Here is a 24,731-nt window from a genome sequence, read left to right as displayed (position 1 = left end):
CAACTTTAAAATCAACTTTCCCAATAAAATCTGCCAGGCCAGACGCCACTTCTGATATTTTTTTGGTCACCATAATTTGATTCTGTTTCACCATGTCTTTAACTTCATTAATTTCCTGCAAAAATTCCTGATGTGATTTTTGAAGTTTATCATCTATCTCCTGATGTGATTTTTGAAGTTTATCATCTATCTCCTGTTGTGATTCTTGAAATTTATCATCCAAAGTTTTAGAAATAAATTCTTTTAAATCTGCCACATCAAATTCTTTTTTCTGAGTTTGTAACTGTTGAGCAGGGGGAAGTTGCGTTTGATGTTTATGTGTGGGGGATCCCCCCACTGATGCCTTCCCTTCCTGCTTCTTTGAAGCCATCGTGCCACGTAAGCTAGTTTTTTTGAAGAGGGAAGTTCTTTTTCCTTTCCCTCTTCCACAGAAACTTCTAAAGAAGTCCCCCAGATTTAATCAGGTGGAACTAGAATAAAGCAAAGTCAAATTTTAGCAAAAGAAATTTTTTCTTTAGATAGAGCAACTTTGTAGCAATTTTACAACTTTGTAGCAAAGCAGGGAGGCTTCACAAATCCACTTTCACTAGCTCGTTAACTCAAACGCTGGACGCCATTTTTTTTCAAATCACTTTCACTCGCTCACTTTCTCTTTTGATTTAAAAAGTCAACAAAGCACCAATACTTGCAGTTTTCAAGTTTCTGGATTCAAGTTGATATTTCCGCTGTTTGTTAAAATTAATTCCTCTCACTTTAAAAGTTTGCTGCTGCCGGCTTGTTCTGCTGAAGGCAGAATCGTCCCACGCCGCCCGGAGTCTCCGCAGGTTGGAAGGGAGCCACACCTGTTTTCACCCCCAGAAGCAATTCCCTGGGGGGGTTACAGGGGCTCAACCTGTACCCTGCTGTCTCTGCTCCTGCAATCTTCAAGATTTCGGAGTTTTCGAGCCGCACCTCGTTCGCGGGGCGGCTCTACAGGCGGCGGGGCTGGCGGTCTTTAAAAAGTCACCGCCGTCGCCGAAGCTCGCAAACCGGAACTCTGCACATCTTTGACTGATAGAAGAGAATATTTTGTTGAACTGTGGGGTCCAATGCTAGAGCTGATGACGTTACCTAGTTTGGTAATGAAACGTCTGCAAGAAAACCACTAAGCTTAGAAGGCATATTAGAGTTGCCAAGATTGAAAAGCATTACTCTAACATACAGTAACTAAAGTTTGGTTTTTCAGAAAGGCAGCAATCAGCCACTTCGGCATACCCACTCACCTGAAGACGAGCAACAGCGTGGTATTCTTTCATGAGCTCTTGTGAGTAGAGAGACTGAACTGGACGGAAGGGGTTGATGGCCACAAGGCTGCACCCCGCTTTGGTATAAAAGACATCGATAGCATATCTTGCTTGCAGACACTTCAGAACTAAAGATAGCAGAATGTTTTGTCAATATTTACTACCCGTTCTCTTTTGAACGATCTACTTTAGTTACCATTTTCAAAATACAGAACAGTAAGTCTCTGCCTCGTCTGCTAATGTCTTTTTGGGCAGACAAAGCTGATTTCACATTGGACTTCGCGAGCTTCAATTCCCCAGCAATTGCCAAGTTGGCTTGGGAATTTTGGAGTTGATGTTCATGTGTATAAATTCATAATATCAAATAGTGGCGTTATGCACAAAGGCATATAGATAATCCTCAACTTACAACAGTTCATTTAGCAACCATTCAAAGTTACAAAGGCACTGAAAAATGAGACTTATGACCATTTTTCACACTTACGACCGTTGCAACATCCCCATGGTCGCATGATCAAAATCCAGATGTTTGGCCACTGGTTCATATTTATGACAGGTGCAGTGTCCCAGGGTCATGTGAATCCCTTTTGCGACTTTCTGATAAGCAAACTCAACGGGGGAAGCCAGATTCACTTAACAACCATATTACTAACTTAAAAGCTGCAGTGATTCACTTAACAACTAAATTAAAGGTTGTAAAAATGGGGCTAAACTCACTTAACAAATGTCTTACTTAGCAACAAAAATTCTGGGCTTGTGGTGGTAAGTCAAGGACTACCTGTCATTTTTGCATGATGTTATTGTTGAAATGACGAATATCTCTGATGTTACAAGAGGCAACTCCTCACCTCAATTGAGCCTATTAAATCAAATTATATTAAAGGCGATACAATCTATACTGCAAACTGACTGTTGATTTCAAGTGAGAGAAAAATTTTCATGAACAGGCAAGTAACCCAATTGTGTGTGTGTGAAAAAGGAGTAGCTCTGAAGCAAATTGTTTTCTTTAAGAGAGTTTGAACTCTTACCAGTTGTGGTGGTTACAGGATTCACTTTGGTAAGGTCACTGATGCAAGAGAATTGTTGTTGGTCACTCAGAAAAGATTCAACTTCTTTGTCCAAAGAGTTATCGTCCCCATTGTGATGGGCGGTGAAGCCATTAGCCTAAAAGCAGAGATAGAAGAATTAAGATAGTGGTGAAATCCAATTTTTTTTTACTACCAGTTCTGTGGGCATGGCTTGCTGGGCGTGGCAGGGAAAGGATACTGCAAAATCTCCATTCCCTCCCCAATCCAGGGGAAGGATACTGCAAAATCCCCATTCCCTCCACACTCGTGGGGGAAGGATATTGCAAAATCTCCATTCCCTCCCCCCTCCTGGGGGAAGGATATTACAAAATCTCCATTCCCACCCCACTCTGGGGCCAGCCAGAGATGGTATTTGCCAGTTCTCCAAACTACTCAAAATTGCTGCTACCGGTTCTCCAGAACCTGTCAGAGCCTGCTGGATTTCATCCCTGAATTAAGAGACTAATGTAAGAGAGATATTATTCCAAACACTTCAGGATATCATCTACAGCAGTGGTTCTCAACCTTCCTAATGCTGGGACCCTTTAATACAGTTCCTCATGTTGTGGTGACACCCAACAATAAAATTATTCCTAAAACCATTGAAAATATGTGTTTTCCAATGGTCCTAGGTGACCCCTGTGAAAGGGTCATTTGACCCCCAAAGGGGTCCCGACCCACAGGTTGAGAACCACTGATCTACAGGAACCTAAATTTAAAACATTACCAGTATTTTTTTTTTAAAAAAAAATCCGCATTTCTGCCATGAAACCTTGTGAGATTTGCCTTCTGGTGTGATTTCTATCTTTTTCATTTTACATGAATTTTGCCCTTCTGGGTCCATGCTATCTCACGTAAATGGGTGCTCAGCATTGCAATACAGGTAGTCCTCAACTTATGACCACAACGGAGCCCAAAATTTCCATTGCTAAGCAAGACAGTTAAGTGAGTTTTGCTCCATTTTATGACCTTTGTTGCCACGATTGCTAAGTGAATCACTGCAGTTGTTTAGTAAGCAAATAACACTGACTTCCTCACTGACTTTGCCTGTCAGAAGGGTTACAAAAGGTGATCCTGGGACACTGCAACCGTCATAAACAGTTAGCAAAAAATCTGAATTTTGATCAGGTGAGCATGGGGTTGCTATAACAGTTGTAAATGTGAAAAATGGTCATAAATCACCTTTTTCAATGCTGAGGTAACTTCAAACGCTCTCTAAATGAATGGTTGTAAGTTCAAGATTAACTGTTGTTATTAAACCCTCAGTTTAAAGGTTTGTTGACAAAGGAATTTGGTACAATGAAATCATATGCATCATGACATCTACATGTGTGTGACATCATGACACATGCAACATTATTTGCCTTTCTGCAATTAATAGGTTCACGAATCACAGTAAATCAAACTGCATTCTGGTTTAGAAAAATGTAGCTGTCAGGGCTCTGACGGATGCCCTAATTAAATCATGAGCCTTGAGCCAAGCTTCAAAAGAAATCCAACGGATTCATACAGTAATTGGAATGAATTGGATTGATAAATTGATTCATACAGGACTCTAAAGGTCTATGGAGATTCTCAGTCATCCAGGTCATAGTTGCCCCAAAGATGCTTCTCATCCAAGAAGCTTCTTCAGTTCTGACCTTAGAGCTCTGTCCCAAAGTTTTTTTTTTCAAGAGGCAACTGGACTTTCTTGTTTTTCTTTGAAGACATTTCTCTTTTCATCCAAGAAGCTTCTTCAGCTCAGAGAAGATGAGAAGAGAAACAGAGCTCTGAGGCATCCACTAGTAAAATTTGTATGGTTTCATTAGGCACTAATTGCATGAACCCTTGTCATCATTTGGTATGTAAAGACTAACAATTTACAGGTAGTCCTCAACTTACAACAGTCCATAGTGTTGTATAGTTGCAAAGTGACCATTCAAAGTTACAAGCTCAAAAGAAAGTTCAAAACATTCTTAAAGATCCAACTCATCCTGGGCATCCTTTTTTTGAACTATTACCATCTGGCAGGTGGTACAGGAAAATAAAAACAAGGACAAATAGGCTGAAAAACAGCTTCTATCCCAGGGCAGTCACTATATTGAATTCTACTGTATAGTGTAATATTAACGCATGTGAATGTGACGGATGTGTGTTTGTGTTTTATTTTTATAGTTATAATGTACACAAGATGGCATTTAATTTCGTTGTACAAGGTACAATGACAAAGTAAACTAAACTAAACTAAAGGGCACTGAAAAAAGTGACATGACCTACGATTATTGTAGCATCCACATGATCACGTCGTCAAAATTCAGACACTTTATGAGGGTTGCAGTATCCTGGGGTCATGTGATCCCCTTTTACGACCTTCTGACAAGTAAAGTCAATGGGAAAGCCAGATTCATTTAACAACTGGGTTACTAACCAAACAACTACATTAATTCACTTGGCAACTGTGGCAAGACAGGTCATAAAATGGGGCAAAACTGTCTCACTTAGCAACAGAGATTTTGGCATAATTGTGGTCATACGTCAAGGACTACCTGTATAATATTTAATTCCTTGCATTTTGATTTCAACTACCACATACCTACCATTTTCATCTGTTAATAACAATTTTAGTTTTAATTGTGGATTAATCATCAAAATTACTCCATCAGGCTTTTTCAAACCTGCAGGTTTTTTTCTTGTGTGTGTTTCTGGCAGATAAATTGTATTTACTTTTAATTTTCTTCCAAATCTTCAATGTATTTGGTAAGTGCTATGAAAGGAAGGACCTTTGCATGTTCTTCCTAACCTGAAACCTGTGAAGCAGCTGTTTACAAAATATACAACACACACTGCTACTGTTGTGGACTGCCAGAGTTGAAGATAATCCAATAATTTTTCTCCAGTACAAGAGATCTGTTTCCAGATTGTTATACGCACATTAGCAGAGAGAGGAGGAATGCCTGAAGGGAAAAAAGAGTCAGAACAATTTTGCATGGGTGTGGTCTGTGGAAAGTTTTATGAGGACAAGGGGGGGAAAAAAGTCTGAAAACATGCTTTTTGATTGCTAGCTTCATCCCACTTCGAAGCAACTGGCAGATCATAGCTTTTAAACTACACTAGATACTTGCTTATTAATGCATAGAGTAGGTTTATATTTCACCTCCTGTTATTTTCTCTATTAAGCTTCTTCCCTCAACTTCACAAAGAATTATATTGTACAATAATACAATTTATATTAGTTTCTTTCTAACATTATTATAATGAAACCATTATTACTACCATATATTTTAAGCAGAAAAGGCAGTAGAAAAACAACTGTTTCTTTTCATAGAAATCTTATACCGGTATCTGCCTAGAAGCAGTTTTCCTCCTTCCGCATAAAGGAGGTTAGAAACTAGGAGAACGTGAGTTCTAGTTCTGCTTTGGACACAAAGCCAGCTGGGTGACCTTGGGCCAGTCATTTTCTCTCAGCCCTAGGAGTAAACAATGGCAAATAACTTCTGAAAAATCTTACCAAGAAAACTGCAGGGTAGTCTCTGAGAATTGGGCACAATTGAACAGAAGAAAAAGAAGTCTAATTATACCGGTAGTCCTTCAAGTCTCACCTACAAAAGCTAATTGGTTCTAACTCTGTTAGCTTTTGTGCCAAGGCAAGGTCAGTTGTTATTATTATTAGGCAAGCATTAAATTCTCTGCAAATTTGCCAGGAGAAAATGCTCACAAAGATCTTGATGGTCCATTTTTGCATTGCATTGCCATTTTTAAGCAAGTAAGTAGGTAAGAAACAAGACATATAAGCCATAATTGAATTAAACATTCCATTTTGTATATCAGAGTTTCCAGCTTAGAGCTATGTAAGAACCAAGTAATGTTTATTATAATTCGATAGGATAGGATAGGATAGGATAGGATAGGATAGGATAGGATAGGATAGGATAGGATAGGACAGGACAGGACAGGACAGGACAGGACAGGACAGGACAGAATAGAATTCTTTATTGGGCAAGTGTAATCAGGCACACAAGGAACTTGTCTCTGGTGCATAAGCTCACAGTATACATATAAATATGATAAAACATAGGAAACAATGTTTATGGTTGCATGTGCTGAGCAAATCCTGGAAAAGTGCTAATTTTGGAAATCTTAATAGTATTAACCATTAATCAGCATAGTGTATCAAGCATAGCCGATCAGCCTTAAAAGGAACCATGGTTTATACAGATTTATGGAATAAATCACTAAGGTACAGGGAAGATCTACTGTACAAATCACAGTGGCTGAATTTATCAATCATATTAAGAATAATTTTTACTTTCTGGGTTTTGAAAAGCCAACCAATGCAGTTAATAGACTCTGCCTTAGGGTTTACCATGGCAATTTTTGATTACCAGAATCTGTTTCCTTTATTCCATATGCAAATACGGCCACGCTTTGCCTCTTGCCGACCCAGACAGTGCAAAGAAAGGGATTAGCATTGACCTCAAGTATTGGCTTGGGAATGAATCAAGACAACACGCACTGGCTTCTGATTTTATAATTTAATTTAAATCAAGCTAAACCCTCACAGTCAAGAAGAACAAGCTGCTGTACTGTTTATAACAATAAAGCTACTCTAGCCTTAACAGTGAAGATCTATTGTTATATACTATGGCTTTTTGTGAATTTTATCTGTCCTTCAAATAACCTACAATCCATACAAAGGGCTGTAAACAAGTTTTCTTCTCCGACCTCACCCCAAACTGGTTTAAAACAAAACACACATGCAAAATTCAGGATTTAAGGATATAAAAACAATCTTCTTGAATCAGAAGAAACCTTTTAATTCTTAATGCTTGCCCTCTTTTTTTCCTGCCTCAGATTAGAACTTCATTTAGGGGACACAATATTTCTGGGAGCCCCCATGAATAAGACTTAGTGGAATTGCAGTATAAACACTGGGTAGAAGCTCTTTGATTGAAAAAAAATCCCTTCCTTTTGATGGATCTATTGAGAAGCTGATGGCCACAGAAGACTACTACAGCATTGTAGCACAAATTCCAATTAAAAACATAAACACAAGAATAATTCTTTTAAAGATTAGTCTTAGCCTTAGGCCAAATTTGCCCACTGGATATTCATCAAGGAAGAAAAAGATAAGTAGAGAAAACCACCAGTTGCTAAGGGAAATGGAGACAAGGTCTGGATTTGAGTAAGATGTTGGGGTCCCATTGTCAAACAACCCAGCCCAGAATTGGCAACACAAGTTGATTGAGGTTAGAAGAGTTTTGTCCCAGATTTTTAGCGGGAGCATTCCAGATAGCAAATATGAGGCTATGGTCATGATTTATAGAACACAATATATTTAATTGGGTTCATATACCATGTGTAGCCATAAACAAGGTTTCGTCAAGATTTCCACATTTCACCTGTTATGCCAAACTTTTAAATAGGTAACAATCTCAAACAGCCTTAAAAATTCCCCAGTTGCCTTCATCTTTTTCATTAAGCCTTAATCTTTAATGTAAGAAAGTCCTATTGAAATCTATGGGACTTTTCATATAAACATTTCATATTTTTTTTAAAAAGCCACTTTTCTCTGGCTTTGTAACTTTAAAAATTTTACCAACAGCTGACCAAGCAGGATATTTCAGTTTTTCACATGCTGGAGGTAGATTATCCTTGGGTATAAAAAGTTCCATTGAGTTATGGCATTGTACTCATCAAAAGAACTATCAGGCAGACCCATCGGAACTATTTTGTGAATGAATTAGCTTATTTTGGACATCGATGAATTTAAAATTTGGTATTTAAATTCCAGCAGTTTTGACCGTAAAGGTTTGTGTACAAACATATACTCAGGTTGGCTCACCAACACACTACACCAAAAGACAATTTTATTTTTTATGTGTATCGTGTGAGCCACAGTTAAGCCAATATGGTTTGAAAGCTAGGATCAACTTGAATGTATTGTACTGACAGACCTATATTCATTTCCTATAAAAGGGCCCTTACCTGTTATTTTTTAAAAAAAAGAATAACATATTGTTACTATTGGATAACTTGCTACAAAATTATTATTATTTTTGCAAATGTTGGAATTAAAGGAAAGCCGGGCCTCTTAGCTGTCTCTTCTCTTACACAATCTGGCAACTACTTTTTCCAACAAAACACTGCTTCTGCCAAGATTTCTCCCCTCCCACGGTTTAGCTTCGGCCTGGGAAGCAAGAAGGAACTCCGTACATGCGCAGCCGAACTCTTGCTCTTTTTACATCTTTTATTTCTCAAGATTTGAGGGCATATTAAGGGGGCAGAGGAAATTAATCAGTGCTCTGGTTTAGCTATGGAGATTGCGGGGGGAGGGGGGTGTAAGAGAAAACAGAGCGAAGTATTGCCCAATCGGACTCACCCGCCGCATATAGATAGGTATGGAAAGCGGATAAAGCTAGAATCGGAGTTTCGTGGTGGTCCTGGGGAAGCCGAAGGAAATGTCCTCTAACAACAACCGGGGAAGGAAGGCTGAGGTCGCTCCCTACTGGTCCCAGTCCCAGTCCAGGCAAGGGCGGGGCAGGAGCAAGAGGCGGAGGCTGCCGAATTTGAATCACCAAAAGGCTTGGCTCCCGGGATTGAGCGTCCCGCCGGCGGGATGCGCAGCCCAAAAGCCCCGTGCGTTTTTTCTGGGGAGGAAAGATTAGCAAAAGGAGGGTGGCGGAGGGCTCTTGCAAGTCTGGTGTGCGTTTTCCTGCGAGGAAGTCGGGGTGGGAAAGTCCTGGACTCGGCAAAAGTTTAAACTTCCCCGAAAGACGCAACCCCTGGGAAAATGCAACACGTGGCCCGTGGAAAGAGCTGAGCCGGAGTGGTATCACGTGCTCGAATGCTTTGCGACTGCCGCACGCGGTCCTGCGTTTTCGCCAAAGGAGCAAAATGTTTCGTCGATTTTTGCCTGCAATTCTTTATATTGCAAGGATGTGCGCGCGCGGTCCTTCGAATAAAACAGCTGGCTTAAAAGGGTCGCTAAAGGGCTAGCTTTCTACTTGAAGGGATTCCGTTTACGGAAAGGGAAGATGTCACTCAACGCCTGTAATCTGGAGGAATCGCTTCTAAACGGGTGGAGACGCCAAGCGCAGGATTCGTCGGTCTTGGATTGTTTCAGAGTTTAAAGGAAGGGCAGGAGGGAGGCGGCTATCCTGGTTAGGATAAGTACCAAAGCCGTGGTTTCTGTAGGTCCCATTAGCCCAAATTGCTCGAAATTTTATAAATGTCAGTGGAAAGGCATTTTTCCTATTTGGGATAAAAAAATAACTTTCTCTGTGCAAAAAAAAAAAAATGGATTTAGAAGCTTGGGTCGAAGTTACAAGCCTAGAATAAACCTCTTGTAAACGGGACCTTATTTCAGTGACTGATCTTATCTATGTCTGAGTTCACTTTAAGATTCAGTAAGGCTCCGATTTGATGGACTCGAAGGAATTCACATACATATCAGAACATAAATTTGCGTATCATTGTAGTCCTCTGCACTTTTAATAGCAAACGAGCATTCATTGCTCAAACGGCGTGGTGAATCAGGCAGTTCGATTTAGGAGGATAATCGCTGATGAAAATGTCGCTAGGAAACTGATTCCTTCTTTACTTTTTGTGTATGTACGGTGCTGTAACAGCAGGAAGTTTAAAATAGTCCGCAGCGGAAGCCAAAGAAGAAACTGTATCCCAGGCTTTCAAACACAATATTCTTTTGAAAGGGCAATTCTTCTCTCTAAGCTGCGTCATCTTGTGGAGGCAATATTCTCATTTAACCAACTCAAGTCGTTTACTTTTTTTTTAAGGAGTTGGTCTCCCTGGTGACTCATATAGGTTATTCTTTCAAAGCATTTCCGGGTGAATATTTGAAAAAATGCAAAGAAATGGGTAATTCAACTGGATTTTAAACTTTTCTCTCTTCCTGTTGCCGTCTCCCAGCCTGACTGAATTAATATTCAAAATTTGGGGATATTTGTAAGCTCGTATTTATTTAATTGCTTCAGAAGGGATGGTTCCAGAGTCATTCGCTGCCTGGGGAGAAGCTTCCAAGGGGATTTGGTTTGAATTTTAAATTTAATTATTTTAACTGTTCCTGTTAAAAGGAAATTAATTTTAAATACTTTAAATTTTCTGTGATTCTTGTCACAACTGAGCAGTGCTGGTATCTGATTGAATACTTAATTGCTTGTTTGATTTTACTGTTTTTAAAATATTTTTATTGTCAATAGTTCAAAGAAATGTGTTCACAATTAGTTTACAAATCGCATAAATATTCTGTGCATTGACATTTTAATCATTCTCTGCCCCTTCCTTATGGGAGAAAAACCAAAACTCCAAATTTCATATTTACTAATGAACCCAAAAAAGAGATTAACATTTCAGCACTCTAGATCAGTTTGGGAATAAACAGAATAGAAATGGAATAGAGTAAAACCGAATGTGTTTACTGGAACCCTAAAGCAACACTTTACATTTTGTACTGCAATGTTTTGTTATGTTCAACATGCCTTGTCAATCAGAATGCATAGCAATATTTCTTTGAATTTGTAGATTTCAAAGAATAACTATTTTGTTTTTCAGCAGACTGAGGAATTTCTAAGGAATCTGCTAGCCAGAAAAAAACATGCTGAGAACAGTGATGAATCTTCCTTGAATTATCTGCTTATGCAAAGTACTTATTTTTTTATTACATTTCTTTGTTAGACTTCTGCTTTACCTTTCTCATACAGTATTTTCCAGGAGTTATATGGAGAAGTAATGAGTAGAAATGCACCAAGGGATGAATGGAAAATGAGAAGGAAAAGGGGGTTAGCTTTATTAACTGAAGGGCTATTGTTTTTCTGTGTAAATTGTGGTGGTCATTTCTGGATCACAATATCTTTGGTCAGAATATATCATCTTACACAAATCTTTCTCATCTGCTTCCCAAAATTGTTTATGTGGCTGGAGAAAACCCTTCAGCTCAGCAACCCTGGGCAGAAAGGAGGATGAGTGAGTGCTGTTCCCTTGGCTCCTCCTAGACCGGTGATGGCGAATCTATGGCACGCATGCCACAGGTGGCATATGGAGCCATGTACATGGGCATGCAAGCGTTGCCCTAGCTCAGCGCCAACGGATTTTTGGGACTTCGGGCCCACCAGACGTCGGGAAACAGGCTGTTTCTGGCCTCCGGAGGGGTGGGGAAGGCCGTTTTTGCCTTCCCCGGGCTCCTAGAAAGGCTCTGGAGCCTGGGGAGAGTGAAAAATGGGCCTTCCGGTCTCACCGGAAGTTGGCAAATGGGCCGTTTCCAGCTTCTGGAGGTCCTCCAGGGAGTGGGGAAGGTTGTTTTCACCCTCCCCAGGCTCCTAGAAAGGCTCTGGAGCCTGGGGAGAGCAAAAAACGGGCCTACTGGGCCCACTGTGCCATCGCGTGCCAAAATTCAAGCATTGAATTATGGGTGTGGGCGCGCACACGCATGACCCCCCACGCTCCCTCCGCTTTTGGCACGCGAAGGCAAAAAGCTTAGCCATCATTGTCCTAGACAGTCTTCTCAAAATATGTGGACTTTAACCCTCAAAAGTTTTTTAAAAATGGCCCTGCTGAAGAATTCTGAGAATTGAAACCCAACCAATCTGGAGGCTATTAGAGACAACTTTAGAAAGTGACCCATCAGTGGGTCAGTGGACTGCCAGAAAAAAACACACTCACGTTGCATTTAGTCACATCTGAAGTTTGGTGAGTTGTTGAAGATGGTTCAGTGCTTGAAATGCCTTACACAGTGCAAGTTTTGCATACCATCCCAATCTAATAGATGTCAGCTGAGAGGATGATATTATTATTATTATTATTATTATTATTATTATTATTATTATTATTTGAATTTATATACCACCCTACTCCCGAAGGACTAAGGGCAGTGAACAGCCAAAAGATAAAATACATATAATACATATGTTAAAAAATCATTAAAATACAATTAAATAATTTGGCCCAGAAAACAAAATTTAAAAACCCCAATTTTATAAGACAAATTTAAAATTTAAAAAATTTAAAAACAATTCAAAAAAGAGATTAGGCCAGGCCAGCCTGCTGGAATAGGAGTGTTTTGAGGGCACGGCGGAAAGCGCGCAGATCAGTGATCCTCCGTATCTCCGGGGGGAGCTTGTTCCAGATGGCAGGTGCTCCCACAGAGAAGGCTCTCCCCCTGGGGGCCGCCAGTTGACACTGTTTGACCTACGGCACCCTAAGAAGTCCCTCTCTATGGGAGCGTACTGGTCGGTGAGAGGCTACTGGTGGCAGAAGGCGGTCTCGTAGATACCCCGGTCCTAGGCCATGGAACGCTCTAAAGGTGGTAACCAAAACCTTGAAGTGCACCCGGAAGACCACCAGGAGCCAGTGCAGCTCGCGCAGGAGGGGGGGTCACATGGGAGCGCCATGTCGCTCCCATAACCACTCGCGCAGCCGCATTCTGGACCAGCTGGAGCCTTCGGGTGCTCCTCAAGGGGAGCCCCATGTAGAGAGCATTGCAGTAGTCCAGGCGGGAAGTGACGAGGGCATGAGTGACCGTATTTAACGAGTCCCGATCCAGAAAGGGACGCAACTGGCGAATCAGGCGAACCTGATAAAATGCCCTCCCGGCCACAGCCGTCAGATGCCCTTCTAAAGACAGCTGTGAGTCCAGGAGGACACCCAAGTTGCGGACCCTCTCCGTGGGGGCCAACGACTCGCCCCCAATAGTCAGTGATGGCACCAACTGACTATATCGGGATGTCGGAAACCACAGCCACTCGGTCTTGGATGGGTTGAGCCTGAGTCTGTTTCTCCCCATCCAGATCCATACAGCCTCCAGGCACCGGGACATCACTTCAAGGGCATCATTGGGGTGGTCGGTCCGGGGTGGAGATGTACAATATAATATACATGGTGGGCTACCTGAGTAGTAGCTAAAGACCACATGATCTCTCATCTCCTAAGTGTCTCAAGTTATGACGTCATTTATGGACATGTTAAAATAAGATGACTGGGATGACAAAATCCAACTTTAATTCCCAGCATAGGTGTCTCCATAAAGTAGAGGGAGTGAGCAGGGACAACAAGCAATGCTACATTCTGCATGATGACATTGTAACTGCATGTCCTAGTTTGGGTTGTTGAAAGCCATTAGTTGATTAAAATAGAATGATTTGGATATGGTGGAAAAATGGGCTTGGGTATGTCACTAGAAGCTATTTTCTACCTCAGTTCTTACCAAATGGTTATAATTCTACAGTATCTTTTCAAAGCTGTGATCTTCCAGATATGTTGGGAACGACTACTTGTTGGGGATTCTGTGAGTTGTTCCTCTATCTGGTATATGTTCGCGTGGAGAAAGCCAACCTAAGGATTATTATTATTATTATTATTATTATTATTATTATTATTATTATTATTATTATTATTATTATTATTATGGATTCACCTTTTGTCAAGGGATTCCAAATTGAAAATAAACAAGGGCACAAGCTTTGCTTTACAGATAATTGTCAGCTTGCAACCATTCACTTACGACAACCTCCCTAAAAGGTATTTACAAACCAGGATTTGAAATTCAAATGGCCACTCTGCATGATTGCATTTATGGCTGCAATTTACAACTTTCAGGCTGGAAACTGGTGTCTCTGGCAAAAATGCCCATTGCGGACAGTGGATTTGTTTAATGTTCATAACCACATAGTTCACTTTATGACTGTCACATTTGCTTAACCAGAGCAAAAAAAGTAATAAAATTGGGCACAGTCACGTGATGAGCTCCTTAATGGCTAGCATGACTTACAGTCATAATTCTGGGGTTCATTACAATCATAAGACAAGGATTAGCTGGGGAGATAATATATTATTGCTAACTGGTATCTTTCATCAACTGTTCCCAAAAGAAATGTATTGTCCATTCTTTTGTCCAATAAATCCTCTATTGTACATTGAGAAATTGGAAAGAAGTCTCTGAAAGGTGGGAATCTATCTTGAAGTAAACCCAGATGTTTGCTTTTGATTCTTGTTTTAATTGTCTTGCCATTCTGATTTTTGTTTTAAATGTAACTTTGCAGAGGCTGAGAAATGTCACAGCAGCTGGTAAAAGAAGCTTTTCTAAGTAACCTAAATGGAACGACATTACTTGAAATTTCTGTTAGCTTACCTCTTGCACCATTATGTGTTCTCACCAGAGGACTGCTCCTAATTTTGTATTTTCTCCATAACAGAAGACCTTTATGCTCAATATATGGCAATTTTTTTCTAGACTTCACTGTTTTAATCGTCCCTCTAGTACTTTCCTGTACAATTTTAGCTTCCACACTCCCTTTTGTGATCCTCTCCATTATGGCACTCTGCACAGGCTTGATTTTTGTCATTTATACTAAACGGACAAATTATGCCCAAGTAAATCTTAAGCAAATCTTAGATGATTTTCTGAGAACCAACTTGGACCCAGAATACATTCCCGCCATAACCTCGCTTCGAGTGTTTATCAATTTATGGACATCCATTAACATCCTGGCTGTAGACTTCCCACAGTATCCCCGGAGGTATGCCAAAACGGAGTCTTATGGGACCGGGCTGATGGATTTGGGAGTTGGAATATTTGTTTTTGGAAATGGTGTGGTTTGTCCAGAAGTTCGGTTGAAACCTGGTGCGTCCCAAAACAAATTCTTTTATTTCACAAGGCAGTTGTTGACCGTATGGCCTCTCCTACTCCTTGGCTTTGGACGACTAATGAGTGTTAAAGCAGCTGACTATTATGAGCATGTCACTGAGTATGGTGTGCACTGGAACTTTTTCTTCACTTTAGCTGCTATACGAATGGGTGCATCGCTCCTTCTGACTGTATTCCCCGTGCACAAAGCCTGGATAGTCGCAGTAATGTTAGCTGTGGTTTATGAATGCTTTCTTGAGATTACACCTCTGAAAATGTTTATTTTGCATGGAAGCAATGGGCAAGATTCAAGGACTGGTTTTCTAAATGCCAACAGAGAGGGCATATTTTCTGTCATTGGTTACCTTGCTATCTACATGGCTAGTGTGCAAGTAGGTTTATATTTGTTAGGAAAAAGAACAACAGCAAGAGGATGGCTTAAAATAATCTGCTACTTTTTACAGGCCATTTTCCTCCTTTTTATATGTCTCTTCGTTGCTCAGATGTACATTGACACCGTGTCCCGACGAATGGCAAATCTTTCTTTTTGTATATGGATCATTGCTAGCTGCTTGATTGCATTTAGTTCTTTTTTAGTGGTTGATCTCATTCTCATATTCACAAAGCTTGTTGTGGGTGGGGCCGATATTCCTAGTAGTTGGAATGTTCTACACTCATCAACATATAAAAAATCTGATTTGGAATTTCGGCACAGAAAAAACGAATCTCAGAGTATGTGCATGATCAATGCTGTGAACAAAAACCAGCTTCTGCATTTTTTGCTAGCCAATGTTTTAACTGGTCTTGTAAATATGCATGTTGATACAGTGCACAGCAGCACACTCTCTGCCATGTTAATTCTGCATTTGTATATGTTTACAAACTGTTTAGTTATGTATATGTTACAAGCAAAAAATATAGTTTTAAAATGGTGGTAATTTACAAAGCTGCAGGACATATCTAGGCAGTTCCCAGGTATGAACATTGACTTGAAGGCACAAAAATATTGCCAATAAAAATGATAAAAGCTGCAATGCCTTTATGAAATATAAAGCCTTGGGTGTTTTTCCTTAGGTTTGCGATATATATGCATAAGATGGTATATATATTTTTAACTGGGATATTTAATAGCCCATTTCCGATTTTTGGAAAATGGAACGGAATTATTTTAAACAAGAGAAAACGTCTTGTCAATAATATATGTTTACAAACTTTTGTAACATTATGAAACATAAAAACCATTATCACTCAAGTGGATTGGGACAATTTTTTTTGTAGGGGGTTAAAGGATAAAATTGATAAAAACAAAGATACCTGTTTTGATTCTTATTTTAGAAAAATATATATTTCAATGATACAATTGAATATCAGTGCTGGAGGATCAGGTGTGGCTTGAAGGTTTCTTACACCTGCTATTTCTACTTAGCCCAACTGACGTATATATTTAGGCTAGTTTTGGGCCCTCAATTGAGAATACGGAAGGTAAATCAAAGTATAAAAATTAAAGGCGGCCATTCTACTTAGGTTTCTGGAAATGGATCAACTGCTACATACATTAGCAGTTGTAATTTACTATTCATTGGAGAAAAACAAACGTGACATAATATAGAAAATAAAGTTCTCGTTTCTGAGCTCATAACCTCAGTGGAGCTATGCCCAACGAAAGTCATTATGCAATAATGTTCCATTTTCAAGGCCATGCAATAAAGTAAGCCATTTGTTGTATTTGTTCTGAAACACAATTTATTTAAAAGTACCAGTGTTTATGCAACTGAAACTTGCCAAACACAATGAGAAAATGTGGACTTAACATCCTTGACTTCCAACCATTCATGACTGTGGTATCTAATAATCACTAGAAATAAAGGGACATGAAGAACCAGAGGTCACTCCATAAGGTCAGTCCCTTTCATACATGTATGCAATGTTACAATGCACATACAAAGGATCTTTCATGACAACACAAAAAATTCTTTTCACTATTATTTGCAATTCTCCCCATCGCTCCCAGAGATACTGATACTTTTGAGACAGGTGAAATAATTTTCAAATACTTTTGGCCCGCAGCCCTTGGCTATTTTTCTTTTCTAAATAAAATTATGCTTTACATTGTTATATGCCACTTCCAATTTATTTATGATGCTAAAATGCTAGATGAAGAGCCTAGCGAGGGGGTTGTCACAACCCCTGGAGTGACAAATGGAATGGCAAAATACTGGGCAGGCTAGAAGCTAGGTACTAACTAGCAGTCCAGGTACAAGCCAAGTTTTGTTAGCAGAACCTCAACCCTATAGTTGCTTAATGCCAAGTTGATCCATATTGTGAATGCAATAATATACAGGTAGTCCTCGACTTACAACTGTTTGTTTAGTGATCATTCAAAGTTATAACAGCACTAAAAAAAGTGACATGCCCTTTATTCACACTTAATACTGTTGCAGCATCCCCATGGTTATGTCATCAAAGTTCAGACACTTGGCAACTGACTCATGACAGTTGTAGTATCCTGGGGTCATGTAACCTTCTGACAAGCAGTCAGTGCGGAAGTCAGATTCACTTAACAACTGTGGCAAGAAAAGTTGTAAAACGAAGCAAAACTCACTTAACAATCCTCTTTCTTAACAATAGAAATTTTGGGCTGAAATGTGGTCTTGAGTCGAGGATTACCTGTAACGATGGATAAAGATCATAAGATGACCTTTCTTTCCAAATGGACGTAAATGATTAAACCCTTCAGTTTTACCTGAGTGCTGGTATCCAATTTGCTGTCAGTATGACCTTGAATTGTAGAAGCAGCGTTCCATTTTGATTTCAGATTCAGGTTTATTATCTTCTGCCGGACACCTGTCTGGAACAGGTATTTTTTTCTGTTCTATTGCTGTGCCATTTCTCAGTCGATTGCAAGAAAAGGCTCCAGATTCGGCATTGTGCATCTCCAAGCTTCTTTTAAATATTTATGATGTATTTTGGGGGGCAAAGCAGGTTTACGTTGTACCTTCTTTAAAATATATTTGGTGTGGGGAAAGCAAGTTATATATTATCCCTCCATTTAAACATTCATAAGGCATACTTTTGGGGGGAAAGCAGGCATACATTATACCTTAGCTATAGGGGAAAGAAGATATATACCTTGTTTTATATCTGCTGCCTGCTGCCACCAGTAGCCTCTCACCGGCCATTACGTCTCATAGAGAGGGGCTCCTCCAGGTGCTATTGGCCAAACAATGTCAACTAGTGGCCCCCAGGGGGAGAGCTTTCTCTGTGGGGGCACCTGCTATCTGGAATGAGCTCCCCCCCCCCCCCCGGAGATACAGAGGATCCCGGATCTACGCACCTTCCGCCACGCCCTCAAGACTTTTTTATTTCATCAGGCCGGCCTGGCCTATCTTTTCCCTTTTAACTTTTTAAATTGTAAATTTTAAATTTGTCTTAAGTATTGGGGGTGTTTTAATTTGTCCCGGGCCAAATTATCTAATGTGGTTTTATATTGTCTTTTAAATTTTGTAATCTATGTGTTTTATTTTTGGCTGTTCACCACCCTGAGTCCTTCAGGAGTAGGGCGGTATATAAATTTAATCAATTAATTAATTAATTAAATATTGATAACCCGTTTTGGGGTGAACATAGGTATATGTTAAGCCATTAAAATATGGATATCTTCTTTCAAATATTATTAATGTACAGGTAGTCCTCAACTTACAAGTTTGCTTAGTGATTATTCAAAATTACAGCAGTACTGAAAAAAGGACTTAATGACCATTTTTCACACATCTGTTGCAGCATCCCCATTGTGGGAAGCCCCCCCTCCCAATGAAATATTTGGGGAAATACTAAAAAAGGCAGAATATTGTATTTCCCTAAAAGAGAAATATATTTTTAGAGGCAGAAAGCAGCCCCCCCCACCTTAATAGCCCACAGTAGATGCCAGCACTTAAGGAGATAAGAGTTTGCACACAGACACCTCGGCAGCATTTCAAGACCTGTATAAAAATCCTGACACTCGTCTAGCTAATTGTTCAGCTGACTTAGAACCACAAACTCTGGTGGTTCTGTTCAGCAATAAATGAACCTTTCTTTCCAATCAGCCTCCATGTTGTTTCCAGCATTTCTCCCAGCTTGAAACTGAACCAGATGGATTTTCCTTCCAACACCATGATCACATGAACAAAATTGTATTTATTTCCCACGTTCATGTCCATGTTCATATTCATACCCACTATCTTGTACATGTTTGACAAACTAATAAATAAAATTCAGTTGGCAAGGACTCATTTGTGACTGTTGCAGTGTCCTGGCACATCCCCCCCCCCCAAGTAAAGTTAATGGGGAAGCCAGATTCACTTAACTACCGTTTTACTACCTTAATAATTGCTTATTTGTACCGTGTTGTACCTTATGATTCTTGATGAATGTATATTTCTTTTATGTACATTGAGAGCATATGCACCAAGACAAATTCCTTGTGCGTCCATTCACACTTGGCCAATAAAAAAATTCTATTCTATTCTTAATAACCGCAGTGATTCACTTAACTGTGGCAAGAAAGTTCATAAAGTGGGGCAAAGTTCACTTCACAAATGTTTCAATTAGCAACAGAAATTTCAGGTTCCATTGTGGTAGTAAATCGAGGACTACATGTATATTTCGGAGGGCAAAGTCGCCTCATAATTTTTTTTTGTATAAGGGAGACCAAAAACGGTTTAAAAGAAGCGTCCAACGAAGCGTAAGGACCAGTTCCTATTTAAAATGCATGAGGGGGAAAATTCTTCAGGAACGTTGCCCAAAGCGCAATTTCGCCCCCCCTTTTTTTTAATCCCGAAAACAGCCCGTTAAATTCACTCTCGCCTCAGGGCGAGCGTGAGATGGACGTCGCCTCATCTCCCACCTTTTCCCGCTCGAACTTATTTCTCGAGGCGGAAGAAACGGCTCACTGAGCATGCGCAAAACCTCAGCGTCTTATTCGCCGCGCCGGCGGCAGGGGCTATTTGTGACAGTTTCCAAGAAAGAAAGGCGGGGAATGGGCTTGCGGGTTCCACTTCACGTCAAGCGTTCCTTCTCGCGCATGCGCAGAAGGCCGCAAGCCGGAGCCTCTTTCCGGCCTTACCTATATAAAGGAAACGCTCTTCCACCCTCCTTTCTTCGATTTGAGCCCGCGGCGGAAAAAGCGAAGGGGAAGGCCGAGGAAGGGGCGGGCCACGCAAGGTTCATTTACATAAAGGAAAAAAAAAAGAGAAGGGGCGGAGCTTGTGGCAGAGGTGACAGCTTCAGCCGAGGCACGCCCTGAAAGAGCAGTTAGTCGCCCTGAGGGGGGGGGGAGTCGAAAGAGGGCGGGGTTTGGGAGCCCAGGAGGCGGAGCCCTGCGAGCGGTTGGTCGGGGCGGTGGGTGGGGGAAGGCGGGAGGTCGGCCTTCTCCGTCTCTCGCGAGAGGAGGGGGGGCAGGAGGAGGAGGGGCAGGGGCGGAGCCAAAGCCGGACGAGGAGGCTCCATGCTGCCCTCCTGAAAGAGGGAGGGAGGGGAAGGGAAGAGAGAGAGGCCAAAAAAATCGCCCGTTTCGGCGCTTCGAGGTGTGGCAGTTTCTTCTCCTGCAAGCTTCAGTCGCTTCAGCCAATAGGAGAGGCGGGCTGGGGGGAAAAGGAAGGTAAATTTAAATAGAGGTGGAGCCTGTCGGAGCAGTAAGTGGTGGTGAGCGGGGGGAGGGGGGAGGAAGAGGAGGAAGAGCGAAGGTTATGCTTTGACCTACTCGTTGCTTTATTAATTTATTTTCTTCCGTTGTATTTATATCCTGGGGAGGGGGGGGAGGATTCCTGGGCCTAACCTGCTTCCTTTCAAAATGCAAAAAAATAATAATAATTAAAAAATACCCCCCCTCCCTGAAGAAAGAGGGGGGAGGCCATTTTCCTCTAAAAAAAAACCTTTTCTCCCTATTATTGGAGGACTCCCTGGGGGGAAAAAAATTGCAAAATTTGCAATGCCAAAGTGGGGGTGGGGGTGATGCAAAGATGCAAAGAAGGTGGGAAAGTCAAAAGGAGAGGTAGTCAGAGAGTGAAATAGCCCTTGATTAAGAAAAAAAAAATCCAAAAAAATTCTCTCTTTTGAAAAAAAGTTGGCAGGCTGCTAATTACTTTTTCTTTCTGCTTTGAAACAAGCTGCATTTTTGTTTTTTGTTTTTTTTGCCCCCTTGGGCGTATTGGATGAGTGTGTACAGGTTAAGCTTCAACTTAATCATTGCTGGCAAGAGCTCTTGATTTTGGTTGCTAAAATACTTTTGCAAGTTGGGTCTGCCTGCAATTCCCGGGTTGCTTAGTTCTAGAAAACAGAACAATGCTTCTCGTAGGTGATTTTGCGTGCTGTTAGCAGGCTTGGCTTTTGGGGTCCTGCTGTAATTCAGAGGCTTTGGCTCGGTAGCGTGGAGTTTGGTGTCCTGCTTATATCTTGGCACAGCAAAAGTTTATTTTTTTCCTAGAAAAAGTGGCCTTGCGGAACCTCGTTTGCAATTACCCTGTTTCTCCCAAAATAAGACATCCCCTGATAATAAACCCAATTGGGCTTTTGAGTGCATGGCAATAAGGCCAAGCGCTTATTTCAGGGTTCAAAAAAAATATAAGACAGGGTCTTATTTTTGGGGAAACACAGATTGCTGGTGCCCTGTTACCGGAAGGTTTCAAAAATAGACTGGACTACCATTTGACCAGGATGGTATATAAAAGTCTCCTGCTTTGAGCAAGGGGTTGGACTAGAAGACCTCCGATGTCCCTTCCAGCCCTTTAATTCTGTGTTCTATGTTGTAAACGGTAAATTGGGGTTGCAGTGTGAAGTTGTTTTGGCTTAGCCTGTTGTATGAACTCAACCGACATGTGATCTTGCATAAGGTAAACTCAACCCTGGCACAAATCTGTGATACAGGTAATCCTCGATTTACGGCCACAATTGAGCCCAACATTTCTGGTGTTAAGTGAGAAATTTGTGAAGTTTTGTGACTTTTCTTGCCACATTTGTTAAGTAAATCATTGCTGCTGTTAAGTTAGTAACCCAGTTGTTAAGTAAATCTGGCTTCCCCATTGACTTTGTCAGAAGATCTCAAAAGAAGATTCCCATGATCCTTGGATACATCATAAATACGAGCCAGTTGTCCAGCATCTGAATGTAAATCACGTGGCCATAGGCATGCTGCAACGGTCATAAGTGTTCATAAAATGTTCCTAAGTCACTTTTTCCCCCCCAGTGCCGTTGTAACTTCAAACGGTCACTAAATGAACTGTTGTAAGAGGAGGACTTGCTTGCATATTATATGGTGCACTTGTTTTTTGTGTCTTTGAATCTGTGTTGTCTCCTGGTGACTGCCTGGGCAAGTCTCTGCAGTTTTCTTGGCAAGGTTGCTCTGAAGTGGTTTGCCACGGCCGCCTTCCTAGAATTGAGAGTGACTGGCCCAAGGTTAACCAGCTGGTTTTCCGCCTAAGGCAGGACTAGAACTCAGCTTTCCAGTTTCTCACCCGGTTGCCTTAACCACTAGACCAGACTGGCTCTCCTGATATATACCTCTAGGTGCTCAAAATATTTCCACATGCATCATAAGTATGTGGTAGGCCCTGAGTGCAGATAATTATTTACGGGGATGGTTGTGAATATGCATTTCAGGGCTTACGTTAGTCTATGGTAGCAAAGATTCAGCAGGAGTCTGGTAGCCCCTGTCCTGGCTGACCCATTTTATTCAAAGGCATATTTACTCGATTGTGAGATAAGTGGTTAATAAATATTAATAAGTTAAGCTTTTGTGAGCTGCATCTTGCTTTATCGGGTACACAGTGGGCGGCAGCTCACAAAAGCTTATATCTTTGATTACTTATTTATTTAGCGTATGGCATTATCATGCATGGGCTAGCAAAACATTTCATCTAGATTAGGAAAACAATAAAATATAAATTGTATCTTATTTTATATATTGATATTTGAACACAGCTCTTAAAAAGAGCTGTGTTCAAATTGCAGTGTCTAGGCCCGGGGTGTCAAACTCGTTTTCACTGAGGACCATTGCATCAGGATTGTGTTTGACCTCGGGTGTGTGTGTGGCCAGGGTGGGCATGGCCAGCTGGACCTCACTCTTATCGGGGGGGGCACCTGTGGTGGCCCAAGCCAGTGAAAACGGATTCCCGAGCTCTGTTTTTGCTTGCGATGGCCTCCTGCAACCCTCTGCCAGCGGAAACGGAGCTCGGGAGGGCTGCCCATGACCCTCCCAAGCTCCATTTTCGTTGGCAGAGGCACTACGGGCTGGTCCTTCGCTGTTTCCAGGACGGCCCCGTGGGCCAGATCTAAATACACCCCACCACCTCCGGCCAAATCTGGCCTCCGGGCCTTGAATTTGACACCCCTGGTCTAAGCCATCTAACAAACTATTGAAGCCCAACATTATTTATATTTTTTTAAAAAATCAGCTTACAGCCGGTCATGAGGTGATCTACAGTTTGACGTGGGATCCTGCAATCCCACCTAGGGTAGGATATTACGCCCCATTTATACAGAGTGTTGGCAGAGTGTTGGTTTTAGTTACCACCTTTAAAGCACTCCATGGCTCAGGACCTGGGTACTTGCGGGACTGCCTACTACCACCAATAGCCTCCCACCGGCCGGTACGCTCTCATAGAGAGTGGCTCCTCTGGGTGCCGTCGGCCAAACAATGTCGACTGGCGACCCCCAGGGGGAGAGCCTTCTCTGTGGGGGCACCTACTATCTGGAACGAGATCCCCCCGGAGATACGGAGGATCCCGGATCTGCTCACCTTCCGCCGTGCTCTCAAGACCTTTTTATTTCACCAGGCGGGCCTGGCCTAACTTTCTCCCTCTTTTTAAACAATTTTAATATTTTAATATTTTTAATATCTTTTAATTTTCAAAGTTTAAATCTGTTATAAATTGATTGGGGTTTTAATCTGTCTGGGCCAAACTATTTAATTCGATTTTATTTCTGCTTTTTAAATTTTGTATGTATGTATTTTATTGTTGGCTGTTCACCGCCCTGAGTCCTTCGGGAGTAGGGCGGTATACAAATCAAATAAAAGTAAAAGTAAAAAGACACTATGTGAGGTGCAAATCCTCTTCGGGATTGTCCATTGCTCGCATGGTCATTCAAGGCCTGGCACATTTGTATGGACTCATGTATATGTCCTATAACTGGACGTTCAGTGACACATTTGACTTTCCATTAGGAAACGATTTTAAAAGTTGTTGGTCAGATGTTGTGTAAGTGTCAGTGGGGATTTCCTGCATTTGAGTCTTCCGGCTGATAAATGAGGAAGGTCAGCACTTTGAAAAAATCATCCTTAGTTCTAAATTGCAATTCAAAGAGAGAAACAACATAAAACTAAGGAGAAATTTCCTGACAGAACAATTAATCAGTGGAACAGCTCTAGAAGTTGTGGGTGCTCCAACATTGGAAGTTTTTAAGAAGAGATTGGACAACTATTTGTCTGAAATGGTATAGGGTTTCCTGCCTGAGCAAGGGGTTGGACTAGAAGACCTCCAGGGTCCCTTCCACCTCTATTATTCTGTTAAAAAGGTGTTACTGGACTAAAAAAAAATTATTATTTTTTTGGCAAGGCTTCATTATTGCATCTGTTGCATATGTGGTGAGATAAATTTCTTTCTTTCAGATAAGTAGAAATGGAAAAAGGGAAAATTGGAGTGAACTTAAAACTTGACTCTGGTAAAGGGAATTGTAATTTGTGAGTGTGCAAAGAAGATACGAGGGTGTATATGTTATTTAGAACGCCACGAA

General features: G+C 41.1%; 3 protein-coding genes across 41 annotated transcripts in view; 2 read left to right on the top strand and 1 right to left on the bottom strand.

Annotated features, from left to right (window-relative positions):
* MYO19 (myosin XIX) overlaps window positions 1-9,113 on the bottom strand; it is a 45,719-nt gene extending 36,606 nt beyond the window's left edge. Inside the window, exons 1-3 of one of the 3 annotated variants that reach the window (XR_015733130.1) lie at window positions 8,709-9,113; window positions 2,312-2,447; window positions 1,263-1,411 (exon numbers count right to left, since the gene is read on the bottom strand). Coding sequence is in view for 1 of the 3 variants with exons in the window: in XM_034434584.3 (XP_034290475.2) it covers window positions 1,263-1,411; window positions 2,312-2,447; window positions 8,709-8,717 (294 nt within the window). In the remaining 2 variants the exon portion in view is untranslated. The remainder of the gene's footprint in view (window positions 1-1,262; window positions 1,412-2,311; window positions 2,448-8,708) is intronic. The other 2 variants (XM_034434584.3, XM_034434586.2) reach the window with 2 other exon arrangements.
* An 814-nt stretch (window positions 9,114-9,927) lies between these two features.
* On the top strand, window positions 9,928-16,686 carry PIGW (phosphatidylinositol glycan anchor biosynthesis class W). Of its 5 annotated transcripts, none has more exons than XM_034434589.2 (3): window positions 9,928-10,204; window positions 10,898-10,988; window positions 14,380-16,686. In XM_034434589.2, exon 3 carries the CDS (start codon window positions 14,390-14,392, stop codon window positions 15,899-15,901), a length of 1,512 nt encoding a protein of 503 aa, XP_034290480.2. In that variant the 5' UTR covers window positions 9,928-10,204; window positions 10,898-10,988; window positions 14,380-14,389; the 3' UTR covers window positions 15,902-16,686. The 5 variants fall into 5 exon arrangements, 4 of the variants coding, with proteins under 4 accessions (XP_034290480.2, XP_087746085.1, XP_087746093.1 ...); XM_087889959.1 differs by having other exon boundaries at window positions 9,964-10,204; window positions 10,901-10,988; XR_015733149.1 differs by having other exon boundaries at window positions 9,968-10,174; window positions 10,901-10,988; window positions 14,380-16,272.
* Window positions 16,687-19,953: 3,267 nt separating this feature from the next.
* Window positions 19,954-24,731, top strand: part of GGNBP2 (gametogenetin binding protein 2) — a 72,171-nt gene continuing 67,393 nt past the window's right edge. For 7 of the 33 annotated variants that reach the window (XM_034434602.3, XM_034434600.3, XM_034434601.3 and 4 more), the window contains exon 1: window positions 19,956-20,165. In XM_034434602.3, coding sequence (XP_034290493.2) covers window positions 19,981-20,165 — 185 coding nt within the window. In that variant the 5' untranslated portion in view covers window positions 19,956-19,980. Of the gene's footprint in view, window positions 20,219-20,281; window positions 20,687-24,731 lie in introns of those variants that run through there. The other 26 variants (XM_087889940.1, XM_087889910.1, XM_087889922.1 and 23 more) reach the window with 10 other exon arrangements.

This window comes from Pantherophis guttatus, chromosome 1 (genome assembly GCF_059756535.1).
Source record: "Pantherophis guttatus breed Tessera chromosome 1, ASM5975653v1, whole genome shotgun sequence".
NCBI lineage: Eukaryota > Metazoa > Chordata > Lepidosauria > Squamata > Colubridae > Pantherophis > Pantherophis guttatus.
This window is presented reverse-complemented; position numbering and strand designations above follow the sequence as displayed.